Source organism: Thrips palmi, unplaced genomic scaffold (assembly GCF_012932325.1).
Source record: "Thrips palmi isolate BJ-2018 unplaced genomic scaffold, TpBJ-2018v1 HiC_scaffold_16, whole genome shotgun sequence".
Classification (NCBI taxonomy): domain Eukaryota; kingdom Metazoa; phylum Arthropoda; class Insecta; order Thysanoptera; family Thripidae; genus Thrips; species Thrips palmi.
In genome coordinates, this window is record NW_023144625.1 from 11,843,398 (window position 1) to 11,857,173 (window position 13,776).

The 13,776-nt window shown below is 67.1% G+C and overlaps 1 protein-coding gene across 7 annotated transcripts in view; it reads right to left on the reverse strand.

Moving 5' to 3' along the window:
• The window catches only part of LOC117643051 (flocculation protein FLO11-like), a 37,940-nt gene that overhangs the window by 2,711 nt on the left and 21,453 nt on the right, over positions 1-13,776 (reverse strand). For 3 of the 7 annotated variants that reach the window (XM_034381693.1, XM_034381695.1, XM_034381690.1), the window contains exons 2-9: positions 2,743-3,190; positions 2,243-2,622; positions 1,944-2,164; positions 1,669-1,863; positions 1,202-1,564; positions 873-1,005; positions 460-795; positions 11-186 (exon numbers count right to left, since the gene is read on the reverse strand). In XM_034381693.1, coding sequence (XP_034237584.1) covers positions 11-186; positions 460-795; positions 873-1,005; positions 1,202-1,564; positions 1,669-1,863; positions 1,944-2,164; positions 2,243-2,622; positions 2,743-3,190 — 2,252 coding nt within the window. Of the gene's footprint in view, positions 1-10; positions 187-459; positions 796-872; positions 1,006-1,201; positions 1,565-1,668; positions 1,864-1,943; positions 2,165-2,242; positions 2,623-2,742; positions 3,194-12,626; positions 12,684-13,776 lie in introns of all 7 variants that reach the window. The other 4 variants (XM_034381692.1, XM_034381694.1, XM_034381689.1 and 1 more) reach the window with 2 other exon arrangements.

Consider the following 13,776-nt stretch of genomic DNA (forward strand, 5'->3'; position numbering starts at 1 on the left):
TGAAACTCACCTTGCCGATGGGGCTGGTGGCAAGGATATGTGTGACGGGACTGCCCTGCGACATGACGGTGACCGGGGTGACCAGCGGCGAGAGTGAGGGGTGAGTGGTAACGACGTGGGTCACGTGCGTGGGGATGGAGGCGGAGCCCGGGTGGACCGCCGCGGTCAGAAGGTGCCCGTTGGTTTCTGCAAGAGAACGAGGAGTGGTGCCGGTCAGTGAGATGAAAGGCGCGCGGGAGGGGAAGGGCCGGAAGGGCGTGATGGGGATGGGGAGCCCGTGTCGGCCTTGGCGCCCGCGGACTCCAGGGTAGACCCGCCCGCCGCACACGAGTGCTTTGGGGGGCTGCCTACCCTCGAGTCCGCGGGCGCCAAGGCCAAGGTGGCCAAGGACTCCCCCACGCCTGGAAGGTGCCGATCGGTCGGGTCCACTGCGAAGGCAAGGCGATTGCGCGGACTCACCGTTGCCAAGCTGCAGCCCCTTGCCGTTGCACAGCACGCCGTGTGGCACGCCGTGCGGCACGCCATGCGCGAGAGGGAGGTCCGTGGCCGGCCTGATGCCATCGGGGGAGCTGGCCGCCGTCGTCTTGTGGAACATCTCGTTGGTGCCGACGACGGTGGCGATGCCGGTGGCGCCGACCATCACCTTGCCGGTGTGGCCCGCCGGAACGCTGATGGCGGCCGCGGCCGCGGACCCCAGCGCCCCCAAGGGTGCCCCCAAGGGTGCACCGGGCACGGGCCCCGCACCGCCCATCTCCCGCACCCTTTGGTGCGTCACCAGCGAGGTCGCGCCGTTGCCTGCCGAACAAAAGTTACAAAGTTAGCGCCGGCCGAAAGCATTGAACGGCGGGGAGGTGCCGAGGACGGCGACGTACTCGTGGCGTGCTGCGCGTGCTGCGCGTGCTGCGCTAGGGCGGCGGGCTCCAGCACCGCCAGTCTCTGGTTGGGCGGCGTGGCGATCTGCAGGATGGCGGGACTGACGCCCAGCCAGCGGCCGTTGTTGACGACCTGGACAGAAGAGCGCGAGCGCGTCAGCAGCGCGTCAACAGGGCCACTTGACCGCAAACCGCGGCCGTCGCGACACCGTCCGCGGCCTGCCGGCCTGCCCCAGAGAGGCCTGCCCCTCGTGGTGGTCGGCCTCCCCGCTTGCCTCTCGACTTGCCTGTCGGCCCTTCGGCCGCTCGGCCATGGCCTTGACCCTCACCTGCGCGGGCAACTGGATGTGATGCGACGCGAGCGTCATGGGCTGCAGCAAAGTGCTCGTGGTGGTGGTGGCGGGCGGACTGGTCCGGCTGTGCCGGTGTGGCGGTGACGCGCGCCCCCGCGACGGCGTGGAGCCCGGCAGGGTGGTGAGCGTCCCCACGGGGGAGCTGGGCACTCTGGACACCACGCCGACTGCCACGCCCAGCCCAGAGCTCGGTGCGGGACCCGGGCCGAGGTGTCCCGGGGGACTGGAGGACGAACTGGTGGCGGGGGACGCCACCTTGATGCTGTAGTTGTTGAGCAGCTTGGCGGGGATGTAGCCGCTGGAGGGTGCGGACGCCGGCGCGCCGTGGCCGCGACTCTCCTGCAGACATCAAGACGGCACCGCGTCAAAGCGACTTCCAGAATGCGAAAGGCAGAAACCCTGTTTTTATTGACATCAATTTTACACAAATTGGTTTAACTTACCAGGCTGGCTATTTTGTAGGCGCCCGAGTCTAACCTCGCGTCTGGTCGGGTGTCCAGCCGCGAGTCCAGCCGCGAGTCCAGCCGCGAATCTAGCCGCGAATCGTGCCGCGCTTCTAGCCGCGCGTCCAGCACGTGGCCGTTGGGGGTGACGCCGGAAACGCCCGTCCTGACGGGTACCACCGGGGACACGGTGCGCTGTGCAACAAGGAAGACGATGAGGAACTCGTTTTGTCTTTTCGAGTGCGGCGAGCAGACGAAGGACAGGTGGCACTCACGGGTCTGGGGATGGGGCTCTCGCCGCGGTAGCCGTGCACGTCCCGGGGGTTGGGCACGGCCTGCACGGCCTGCGGCTGCGGGCTGCAGTAGGGCCCCACACTGGGCAGGGCGCTGCTGCTGTCCGACGCGCTGCGCTGCCGCCCGCTGTGGAACGACATGGTGTCGTCGTCGTCGTCCTCGTCCTCGTCCTCGTCGATGATCATGCCGCCCTCCATCTCGGCTGCGGCAAGATGGCAAGTCAGCATCAGTTTGTCGCGAGCGTCGCGAGCGTCGTCAACAAGGCTGTGAGGAGACTCACCCGAGGCGGTGGACGTGGAGGCGGGCGACGGCAGGCGCACCCTGGCGCTCATCTCGGCCAGGGCCGCGTCGCTGCAGTCGGGGTACAGCGCGTTGATGTCAATGTGGTCCCACTGCGCGGCCAGGTCCTTCTTGAGCGCGGCCAGCCGCTGCTGCGCCGAGATCTTCTCGCGCGCCAGCCGCTCCATCTCGTGCTCGTAGTCGCGCTCCTTGCGCTTGAGCGCCGTGATGTACCGGTTGGCGGCGTGCAGGATGGACAGGTTGGAGCACTTCTTCTCCTCCTGGCAGGTGGGCAGTTGCCGCTTGAGCATCTCGAAGCACTCCTTGAGGTGCGCCCGCCGGTTCTTCTCCAGCTTGTTGTGCACCTCCCGGGTCCCGGACCTACAGGGCAAGCCGCGCGGCGCGTGTCGTTAGACAGAGACAGAGCACGATGATCCAACCGCGCTATTTTCGACCACCGGCGTTCCTTTTCTCCAGACGGCTAACACGTAAACAACTCACCCAGTTCTTCTCCTCGACTCCTGGCCAAGACCGTCGTCATCTTGGCTGCCGTTGCTCGGGCTGTCCGGTGCTGGGATGGCCACAGGGGTAGGGGCGGGGGTGGCGGGTTGCGGGGAGAACTGGTGCGGGGGCGGCGGCGAGCCCTGGGGGGCGGCTGGGGCAGGGGCGGGTCTGACGACGGGGTGGTGGACCGTGAGGGCGATGGGAGCTACCGGGTTGGGGGTAGTGCTGGCAGGGGGATGCTGCGGGGGGCTAGGCGCGGCGGTGGGGTGGGGTGCCGGGGAGTGGGGCTGCGAGTACGGGAGGGAGTGGGGGAGGGAGTAGGGGAGCGAGGCCTGGACGACGACGGGGTGTGGGCCGGGGGCCACGGGGAAGCGTCCATTCAGCAGCGGCACCGGCTCGGCGGAGCAGAAGGACGACGGAAACTCCTCGTGCGACGGTGGGGTTTCTTCTGGAACAGAGCCGAAAAGACGGGTCTAGAGTTACACACAGTCACAGTGCTCAAACATCGGCGATATCAGTGTGCCGCACCATGCCGCACGCCGCGCGAGTCACCCGATCGTATCCGCGCGGCACGGCGGCACCGCGCAGGCGCAGCGCTCGGCGCGTGGCGCCACCAATGCTAGCTGAACCAGTCAACCAGTCAACCGGCCAGAAGAGTCGTGTCTTCGCTTTGCCCCTGCCGCACTCGGGGTCGACTCGAGGGGCAATGCCAAAGGTGCGCGACAGACAGAGGGATGAACCGCTTTTCCGAAGGCACGCGGCAGTCCCGCGAGCAGCGTTGACGTGCACGGCCTCCTTCAGCGCGTCTTGTGGGAACACGCGGCACGCTGCACGGCCGGCCAGACGGACGGACAGACTGACGGCCAGACAGATAGACACACAGATAGGGATTCACACTCAGACAGACAGACACACACACGGTGCGGCCAACTTGATTCGCGGACACACTTCACTTCCCGGTCGGTTTTTGTTTTTAAGTCCGCTTGCCCCCTGATTAGCCGGTTGAATGGCTGAGGACTTTAAACGGGAAAAAGAGAGAGGGGGGGGGGGTGCCTGTCACATGGACGTCGAGGGAGGGGAGGGGGAAGCACCCGGGGCACCGCCCACACATCAGCAAACGGGAACGCGGGGCTCTTTGGGGGAGGGGGGGGGAGTCTCGACACCCACGAGGTCGCTAGGTCGGCAGGCGAGGCGTGTCGGGGCGCGGCGGGGCGGGCCTAGGGTGCCCACACAGTGATGGACTGATGCACTCCCCGTTCTGCCACGCCGGCCACGCGGACGACTGCATTGCGACAAAGGCTTTTCAGATCACGTTCCTTCGCGTCCATCTGTCCGTCCGCCCGTCCGCCCGTCGTCCACCGAGGCGATTGCTCGGCGCACTTGTTGTAGTGCACCAGGAAGTAGCAGTGCCCAGGTACTTTTCCCTGATCACCGCGCGCTGTGTGCATGTGTGCGTGTTTGCGTGCGTGAGTGAGCTGGAGTGAGCCACTGAGTGTGTGAATGTGAGTGTGTGCGACAGAGATGAGTCTGTGTGTGAATGTGTGTGTGGCGAATGACGCAGGCAGCACGTGGCCGCGCTGTCGCTGCGGGTTGAGGTTTTGACGTCGGCGGTGGTAAACAGCTCACTTGCTAGGCCTGCACGGCGCGGTGCGGCGCGGGGCGAGGTGGGGTGGGGCGGGACGTGGTGGTAGGGCGTGGCGCTCGCGCTGAGGAGGAGGCGGAGGAGGGGGGGGGGGGGGGGGGGAGGGGAGGAGGAGGAGGAGGAGTCTCGGAGCATCACATGGGGACAGCAATAAGCACTATTACGCGGCGACGTCGCCCATTCCACGTTGCGCGGCGCGGCGATAGGGTTACCGACACGTCGCCGTGCTTTCTGGAAGATTGATTGAGAACGACCGCGGGTGCGGCGGGTCGGCGGGGCGTGGGAACACTACTCGCCACGCCGCACTACTACCACGCCGGCGATGCCGGCGGTGCGTTGTCACGGGGTAAGGTGCACCACGCCGCCCGGCCGCCCGGCCGGCCAATCGGCTTTCGGCCGGCCTCTGTTGACCACTTCTAAAAATGTGTCACGGCGCCTCGGCGGCCACGGCGGCCAGCCGGCCGGCCCAACTACATCAGTGTTTACTGCTCCACGGCTCTTGCGTGCCGCCGCGCATCATCGCCGTGCCGCGCCGTGCCTCCGCGGTAATTATAGAACGACCGCGCGTTGTGATTGTGCGAGGGCGTGACGGCGTGGCGGCGTGGCGGCGTGGCGGCGGCGTCGCGGAGGACGGCCGGCTGACCCCCGGACCGGCGTGGAGGGAGGGGGCTCGCCGTCGTCGCGGGTCAACATGCCCGAAAACAAGGCGGCCCGCCACGCGGCTTCGCGGCTTCGCGGCCACGCGGCGCGCCATTTGCACTCTCGCACTTTGCACTGGACTAGGTCGGCGACGGCGACGGCCGGCCCACAGCCCTGCGAGGACGGCGACGGCCGCGGCAGCGGACCCGGGGCGTAACGTGACACAACCGCGGCGACAGAGAGGACCCTGTCGAAACGGCGCCTTGTCGCGCGGCCGTCAAGCCCGCTGGCACGAGAGCCACGCGGACGGGCCGCCACGCGCCACGCGCCGCCACGGCCGGTTTCGCATTCGTTGGGGTGTATTTTTGATATTTATTTGGGGCAGGCCCGGCAGGCGCTCGCAGTGGTATATCCTCGTGTTTCACCCCGCTCCGCGCTCCGCCCGCACCACGGCAGGCTCACGCAACAGGTAACAGGTGCGGACACCCCGGAGCCCGTCCCGTCCCGTGCCGTCACGTACGGCCGCCACGTGCAGGCCTGCAGGCCAACAAGGTTACTTTTGTGGGGCGAAACTGACGTCAATGTCTGGGCAGAAGCGAGTCGAGCCGGTGTGCGTTTAAGCTCCAGGCGCTTCGACACCTTGGCCTCGTCAGTGTACCGCATGCACACCGAAGATGGGAGAGATAGAGCGACGAAGCACTGCAGTCAACGCCGCCCCCGCGCAGCGCGCAGCTCTGCCGACCCATCTCGTCCATCTCGTCGCACTTTTCCTATTTTTGTGGCCGATACCCGGGCCGGCCGCTGGCTGGCTGAGGCCGGCGGCGGGGGGTGCGTGGGGCCTTGCGCGACCGCAGAGCGTCCCTCTCCCTCCCCCTCCTCCTCGTCGTCCACCTCGTGGCCGTTGCTGCGGTGGCTGCGGCCAGACTGACGAACGGACCAGCGGGCCGCCAGCACCACTGCGCCCAAAACCGCCATTCACAGTCGCCTCCAGGCTAAGCCGAGTGCTTTCGTCACTCCGTCTCTCTCGCGCCCACACGAAAAGCCCCGAGAGAGCGAGAGGGACAGAGCGTCGAAAGCTCTGTTCGGAAGCAGCCCGCAGCAGCAGCATCGCCTTGGCGGCCTGGACAATTTGGCGTGACTGGCGCGGAGGCACGGCGCGCGGCGCACGGCCCGCGGCTATGGCGTGGCGGCGGCTCTGGCATGGCGTGGCGGCTGGCGGCGGGAGGTGCGGGGGCAGTCACCTCTCCACGCCGTCTCGACCGTCTCGGCCGTCTCGCCACCATCGCCGCGACCAGAGAGACTCGCTGCGGAATGGCCCGGCGCGGCCCCGCCTGCCTGTTCGCTGTTCGCTCCAACGCACTTGCGGTCGATGTAAACAATTTCCTCCGCCCCGCCCGCCGCCTGCCGCCGCCCTGTCCCCGTCGGCATGCCGCCGGCGAGCGAACGCCGAACGGTACCGCGCGGACACGCCGATCCACCACGGGGCCGCGGGCCGGGCCCTCCTTTGCTCGCCTTCGCTGCAGGCGGCGTCGCGGCGTCCTGCACCGTCCTGCACGTTTCCGAGAAGACCGATTCAAATTCACCGCCATCCGGCAGCTCCGCCGGAAACAGTCTGGGAAACAGTGCGCCGCCGCACCAAGGACGGGCCAAGACCAGGCCGTCAACGCGCGAAAATCAGCAAAACAAGTCTTTTTTATTTTCATGTTTACTCCCATGGGGTCCACCGCAAGAGTTGCTCACATACCGGCCGGCCGCCGCCGTCCACCACACCACGCGGGAGGCCGGGAGGGGGGCGCCGGTCTTCTATTTGCTCCGCTCCTCTTTTATTCCTGTTTGTTTACCGCCAGCATCGCCAGCATCGGGTCACTGAAGGCCGCCCCTTCCCCTCCTCCTCGTCCCCGGGGGCGGCGGTGGCGGGGGGCGGCGGCGGGGGCGGTACACCTTGGCGCGCCTTGGCGTGGCGACCGGCGGCGCCCTTTCCATCCCTTCCTCCTGGGCCTGCAGTCCGGGTTGCCAAGGCTGGCGGCGGGCTGGCGGCAGTTCCGGCCGGGACTGCGTGAGGCGGGGCGGGGCAGCCCAGGGCAGCCGAGAAAACCAAATCGGGCGGCCAGTCCAGCTGGCAGCATGCGCCGGCCGCCGGGCCGCCGGGCCGCCAGCCCAGGCCGGACAGCGGCCGGGCAAATCAGGTCAATGACAAGGCAGAAACAAAAGCAAGCCCCGCCGCCACGCCACGCCCCGCAGCGCGGCGCAGCGCGGAGCCCCAAGGCCTCGCCCTGACCTGGCCCAGGCTGCGCGCAGGCACCAGGCACGTCGCCGTCGTCAAGTGCAGGCGCGTGGCCGTGCGGCCGCGGGGCCGGCTGCTGGCGGCACCGCGGGGGGCACGGGCTACGCTACGCTACATGCTGCCTCTGCCTGCGGCGGAAGGGTCTGGCGTCGACGGGTTGATGCCGCCGGCCAGCCGGCCGCACGAAAAATAAAATATCCGCCCGCCGCGCTCTCTGCTGCACCCACACCGCGCACGCCGCGGCCAAGGAGTACGCGGCGGTGAAGCGGGGCCCGCCGGCCGGCCGCAGCGCGCCGCAGCGCCGTCAATGCCAACAGCACGCTGATTCCGAGTGGCAGGTCTCTCTCTCGCACGCACTGGACGCCCTGTATGGGCGCGAGAGAGACAGGCCGACAAGACAGCCTGCAGAGTGACACAAAAGCCTCTCGGCCGTGGAGGGGCGTAGCGAACAGCAAGCAGGGCGGAGCAGGGCGCGCCTCCGACAGGCTGACGCACCGGCGCGACTCAAGGCGCGCCTGGGCGTGATGGAGCCTCCATCTTGGAGGTCGACGTGCAGGGCGAGAGCGAGGACCAGCAGCGCCTGCCTGCCACTCGGCGTGCCGCCCGCCGGATGCCGATTCACTCCAAGCCTCTCCGGATAAAGAACGGCAAGCGATTTCGCAGAGTATCGCTCGCACGCTCGCTCGCACGCACACACAAGGCGCGCTGTCGCGGAACGGCGCGGAGCGGAACGGCCAGCATCCCTTGCTTGTCCGCGCGGCCACGCCGCCACGCCGGCACGCCGGCACCCGATCGTGCCGAGATAGCCTACACCGCAGGATTCCAGTGTCACATGGCGCGGGGCGGGGCGGGCCGAGGCGACCGTGACATTCGAGAGGAACGCCCGCCGCACCCCACCCCGCCCCGCCCCACTCCCGGTGGGGCTCCGGGCCGCGCCATGGCAACTCGCACGAGATACACGGCCAGCCTAGCCGGTCCGGCGCGAGCGCGCGGTGTGACGTCGCGGGGCGGGGCGCGGCGGGGTACCTCCCGCTTTGTTGCGGTGCCACAGCAACACGTGACTCAGCAGTCACGCACGCCTCCTTAAGCCCCGCCACCCCCGCGGGGGCCCCGGCCCTGACAGAGGCGCATCACCCAAAGCTCAAAGCGCTGCGGCCGCGCCACACCGAAAAGTCACCTCGTCGCTCTGTCTCAACCGCACCCCAGTGGGAATTCGCATGGGTGCGACAGAGACGGTGCGCCCTTGGAGAGCCTTGTGGTGAAGCCCGTAATGGTAATGGTAATGCAGGGTAGGCAGGCCCGCCGAACGGGCGAGCATCGCCGCTGCCTACCCGCCGGGCGGCGACGCGAAACGCCGACGCCAGCGCCAGCCTGACTGCAGCGCGACAGCGCGACACGAACCAGGAACCAGGCTGCGGGAGTGCTGCCCAGAGGCTGTCACTGACACACACATGCACACACTCACGCACGCACACGTCGCCACGCGGCGGGCCTCGACACTTGTGCACACATTAATAGGGTGGATGGGCCGATGGGCTGCGCGGGGCGTCTCGGTGCGCGACGTGCGTGCGCGCCGCGTCCACTGTCGAGGCACAGGGCCTACCTGGCTGGCCTAAAGAGCCCAAAGGGGCCGAGGACAATGCCTGACCGACGCGTGGAGGGCACGCAGCACGCCGCCAGAGCCTGGCCCTGTGCCAGAGCGACATGTCCCTACTACCGCAGCGCGCGGGGCGGGGTGCGGTGGGTGCGCCGCGCGGTGTGGCCGGGCGCCCGCGACGGCCCCAACGGCCCCAACCCACCGCAGATCAAATATCCTGAAGCGAGGCGCTGCGCGGCAGAGCGGGGCGGCCAGGGGCGGCCGCCAAGGTAGGTCGGGGAGTCCCATCATCACGACGACGAGGCTCGAAATCAGAGTCCTCGCGGTGTCCACTGCCCGCCCCGCCAAGTGCAAGGTGCACCCGGGGGCGGGGCGAGGCGGCACGGCGGCAAGGCTGCGGGCAGGAACACTGCACTGCACTCTCTACAGTGCTGCCGATGACGCGAGCGCGACAGCGCGACCGCCAAGGTGCCGTAAAGCACGGACCGCGACAATGTGCCTACACGCCGAGAACCTCAAGTCACAATCGAAAAAAATATCAATGTTTCCCAAACACAAATGAAAACTGACCCGACTCAATCTTTCTTCTGAAATGATGCTTTCAAAATTCAACCAATTTACGCAACCGATCAAATTCAATTAATTTCTCCTTGGGGTGGCCTACAGTGTGATACGGGCGGCCCGCAAACAACACGCTCCCTCCCTTCCCCCCCCCCTCCTCCTTCGGGGGCCACGTCGCGAGCCACGTGACGGGCCGCGTGGCGGGGAAGGGAAGGGCGCCGCATCCACGCCGCGCCACGCCACGCCACGCCGCGCCACGCGCTCAGCCCGCTAAAGCACGGCAGCCATCCGCCATAGTCAGCCGTGACCTAAAAAATGGCGCGGGGGAGGAGGGGCGGGGAGGGGCGGACGACGGACCGCACCGCGTGGCGGCGTGGCGCGCGTCCGTCCTACTAGGACAGGTAGATGAACGCGCCGATGGCGAGGAAGTAGTGGGGGCCGCCGCGGCCGCCGTGCCACTCCACGCCGTCCACGCTGCGACGCGCTGCGACGCCCGCTAGTAGCTTCATTCTCGAAGGTGCGTCCGGAACGTGCCACCGGCCGCCGGCCCGCACGAGTTGCGCGTTTGTGGTGGTTTGTGGATTCACCCGCCCCGCTCCCCCTTGCCATTGTCCCCGCAATCGGCTCCGCTACCGCTTCCCTCCCGTCGTCGGGGTGGAGGGCGGAGGCCACCGCCGCCGAGTTGGCGCACTACACTGGGAACTCGGCTAGGGCGGGAATTGTTTGGTGCTCCGCCCGCCGAGCGATTCCGAGCAGTACATACTTCTTTCGTCGCTCGGTCTCTCTCCCACTCATGAAGCGTCCCGAGGGTGCGAGAGAGACAGTGCGGAATGAGCCTCGCGCTGACTGCCTAATCAGAGAGCGCTTACAAAGTCAGGCCAGCTACAGTGCGACCGCGGCCTGGGGCCTGGGACTGGGCCTGGGCAGGCCGGGCCAGGGCTGCCTGCTTCCCCACTCGCACAGCGCCGCCGCACGGCAGGGTCAGGCCGGGTCATGAGCCGAGTCCTTTCTACATTCGCCCGCCAGCAGACCGCTCTATCGCACTCGCACCCATGGCGTGAGTGCGAGAGAGACAGAGCGACGAGAGCGACTCTCGGTCTGTCTGCAGTTTGGAAAGCATAAGCAAAGCAGTTTTGCCCGCGGTAGAGGTAAGGACGGCGTCGCCCGGGCCGTCACGCCGCAGCACGCCGCGCCGGCCGCGCTGGCGTGGAAGGTCATGACCTCCACCGACTCGGCCAGGCTCGGCCCGGAGTTGCGTGGCACGGCGGTGCGGCCAGCGTGCGCGCGGTCCACTGGGATCTGCGGACTGCGGTCTGGGTCGCCGTCGCCGCGCACACGACCGCCGCCAACCGCCGCCAACCGCCAGCGCTGCCCGGGCGGGACGGGACGGACGGGACGGAACTAAACTACCTAACAACGAGTCGTGACTCGTGTCCGCTCTAGGGCGGCCCGCTTCGTCCATGCCACGCCAGCCAAAGTACACGCCGGCTAAAAAGAGGGGCGGGCACGCGCATTTCGGCATTCGAGCACGTGTCGCTTTGCGTCGCGGTGCGGTGCGGTGCGGTTCTAGGTAAGGCTGCCGTCAGCCAAAAACAGAAACCGCCGCTGATGCCAGGCATCCACTCATCTCAAGCGGTTCGGTGAACTTTGAATAGTGTGAAGTGGACATGAGTTCATCAACACAGATAGACGGACAGAAGGCTCGCGACCAGTGACATTCGCTGTCCTGCGCCCTGCCGGCCCTGCCCCTCAGCCAACGACGCCGTCACCGCGGTGCGACCGTTGGAGGTTCCGTTTCCGTCGCCGCGCCCACCAATCGCATCGCGCCTTTTCCCGGGACGGCGACGACGGCGGCGACAACGGCGACGGGGGGAATCCTGACGTCACCCGGCCGAAACTTTCCGCCGCTGTCCGTCGCGCCTCGCGCCGAGAGTTTCGGCTGCGGGGCGGCAGACGAGGCGGCAGCCCGATGGCCCGAGCGGAGTGTCGACGGGACGGGCGGGGAGGGGGGCAACAGGCAGTGAGCGTTACGCTATCCACGTGAGGGGCCCACGTGCGCCTCGTGGACACGCACCCCGACGGCGTGCTGGCGTGCTGGCATGCCGCGGCAAGGGAGGGGGAAGCAAATGAAAAGTGAAGAAGAACAACGACCAGATTACCGATTACAGCACCTGAACGCCCCCTCCCCCTCCGCCATTCTTCTCGCTATCAGTTCCCGAACTCGGCGGGGCGGGGCGAGGCACTGCGCCCCGGACCGGTTTTATCTCTGCGTGTTTGTTTGAGCGGCTCCCTGCCGCCGCCCTGCACCGCGCCGGAGTCGAAGGATACCGTGTTTGAAAAACGCATTTTCGCTGGGCGTGGCGGGGCGTGGTGGGTACGCGACGGCGCCGTTCGAGGTCTGCGGGAGTTGTTGTTGTCGTTGTTGTCTTCTCGCGAGGCACAATGCAGACTGGGCGAGCCAAAAGGAAGGGGGGGGGCGTTGAGAAGATTAAAATACCGGGTGAAATTCATCGCGGGGAGCACAACAGAGCGGCAGCGCCGATTTTTTTTTGCGTCCTCTCGCGTGGCGGTCATTAACGCACAGGGCAGATGGTTCAAATTGGAATTGCAAATGGCACCCGTGCCTGCACTACAATCAGATCAGTCACGCGGCGCCGGACAGACCAACGGACAGACCAACAGACAGACCAACAGGCAGACAGACAGACAGACAAACAGCGACAAAGAACAGGCACACGGTGCTTGCTCTGCTTGCTCTGCAGGCGCACCACATCGCGCGGCTCGTTTCAAATCAGTGACCGCAGCAGCGCGTGTCATTTCAATTTACTTCTCGGGCGGAATTATTCAACGGACCGTCCGTCTGCCTGCCTGTCTGTCCGTCGGCCTCCCGCATCGGCCCATTCAATAAACGCCATTTCTCCTCTGCTTCGGGCCTTCGGGCCTTCGGGTCTTCGGGCCTTCGGGGCTCGAAAAGCGTCCCAGCGAAGGGCGCCTCAGCCCGTGACGCAGGCAGGCCCGCCGAGCGTGGGCGCGCGCCGGGCGGCCTAGGCCTACCCTGACAGGCGCTCCACTCCACTGTCACTGTCCCACCCCGCGGCGGGCAGGCACGCAGGCCCCCTAGCGCCTAGAGCCTACCGGCCCGGCCTGGCCCCACTCACCGGCAGCGACGCTCCGACCCCACTCCCACTCCCACTCCGCTCGGCTCGGATACTGACCTGCAACACAAACGACACGTCGGATCAGACCCACGGCGATGGGAGGGGAGGGGAGGGAGGGGAGGGGAGGGGAGGAGCTCTTAGACGGGAAAAACAGGCGAGCGCACGGCCGGCCGGGCTGGCTGGATGCCTGTTTGTTCGCCGATGCTTCCAGAATAATGGAACGTTTGTGACCCGATGCGGGGAAAAAAGAGGAATGCCAGCGCGAGTTTTGAACCCGCGCCAGGTGGAGTTAGGGAGGGTCCATGGTCCGGACAGTAAAATTCAAGAGGCCGGCCTGCCTCGTGCTAGCTCGTCGAGCCGATTCGACAGATAGAGGAATTCCGTCACGAATACTGGATTCGAGGCCCTTGGATGCAATTGGGCCAGAGCCAGAGGACCTCTCCGTATCTCCGCCACAATCGCGATAGCTTATGCCTCCGACGAGCACGTCGACGTCATGCACGGTCACCCCACCCGCTCAGCCCGCTCAGTGGTGAGTCACACAGGCGAGTTCATCCTCGCAAGTAGGCCGTGCAGGTGTGTCAGTCAGGCCCACGATGCAGTGCCAGCAGAAGGCCAGCTCGTCGAACAACCATTTCATCGCTCTGTCTCTCTCGCACTCCGCTATGAGTGCGACAGAGACTGAGCAACGAAAGCACTCTGCGGTTCGGTCTGCAGGCCCCAGGCGCTCCGCAGCCGCGAGGTGCTGCCGAGAGCAAACCCTCTGTATGCATACGGGCGCCCCGACGTGGCGGCGCGCGTCTACGGCGTGGCGCGGCCCTGGCCCCCGAGTGCGTGGGGCTGCCGGGCCGGCGGGGCTGCCGGCTGTCACTGCACTCCATCGCCTTCAGGACGGCAGCCATCTCGATAACCTTGTTGCCGAAATAGAAATAACGCCAACAATCGAATCGGTGGCCGATCTCCGCACGCCTTGGGGCCCGACAGGCAGACAGCACACACGAGACGGAGGCCGCCCCTCCAGTGGTTTCGTCGCTCTGTCTCCCTCCAACTCATTGGACATCGCCCCGTGGGGGTGCGAGAGAGACAGAGTGACGAAACACTGTGCGGCATCCGTCTGCTCCCTGCAGGTCCAGGCCAGGGTTCGAGTCCC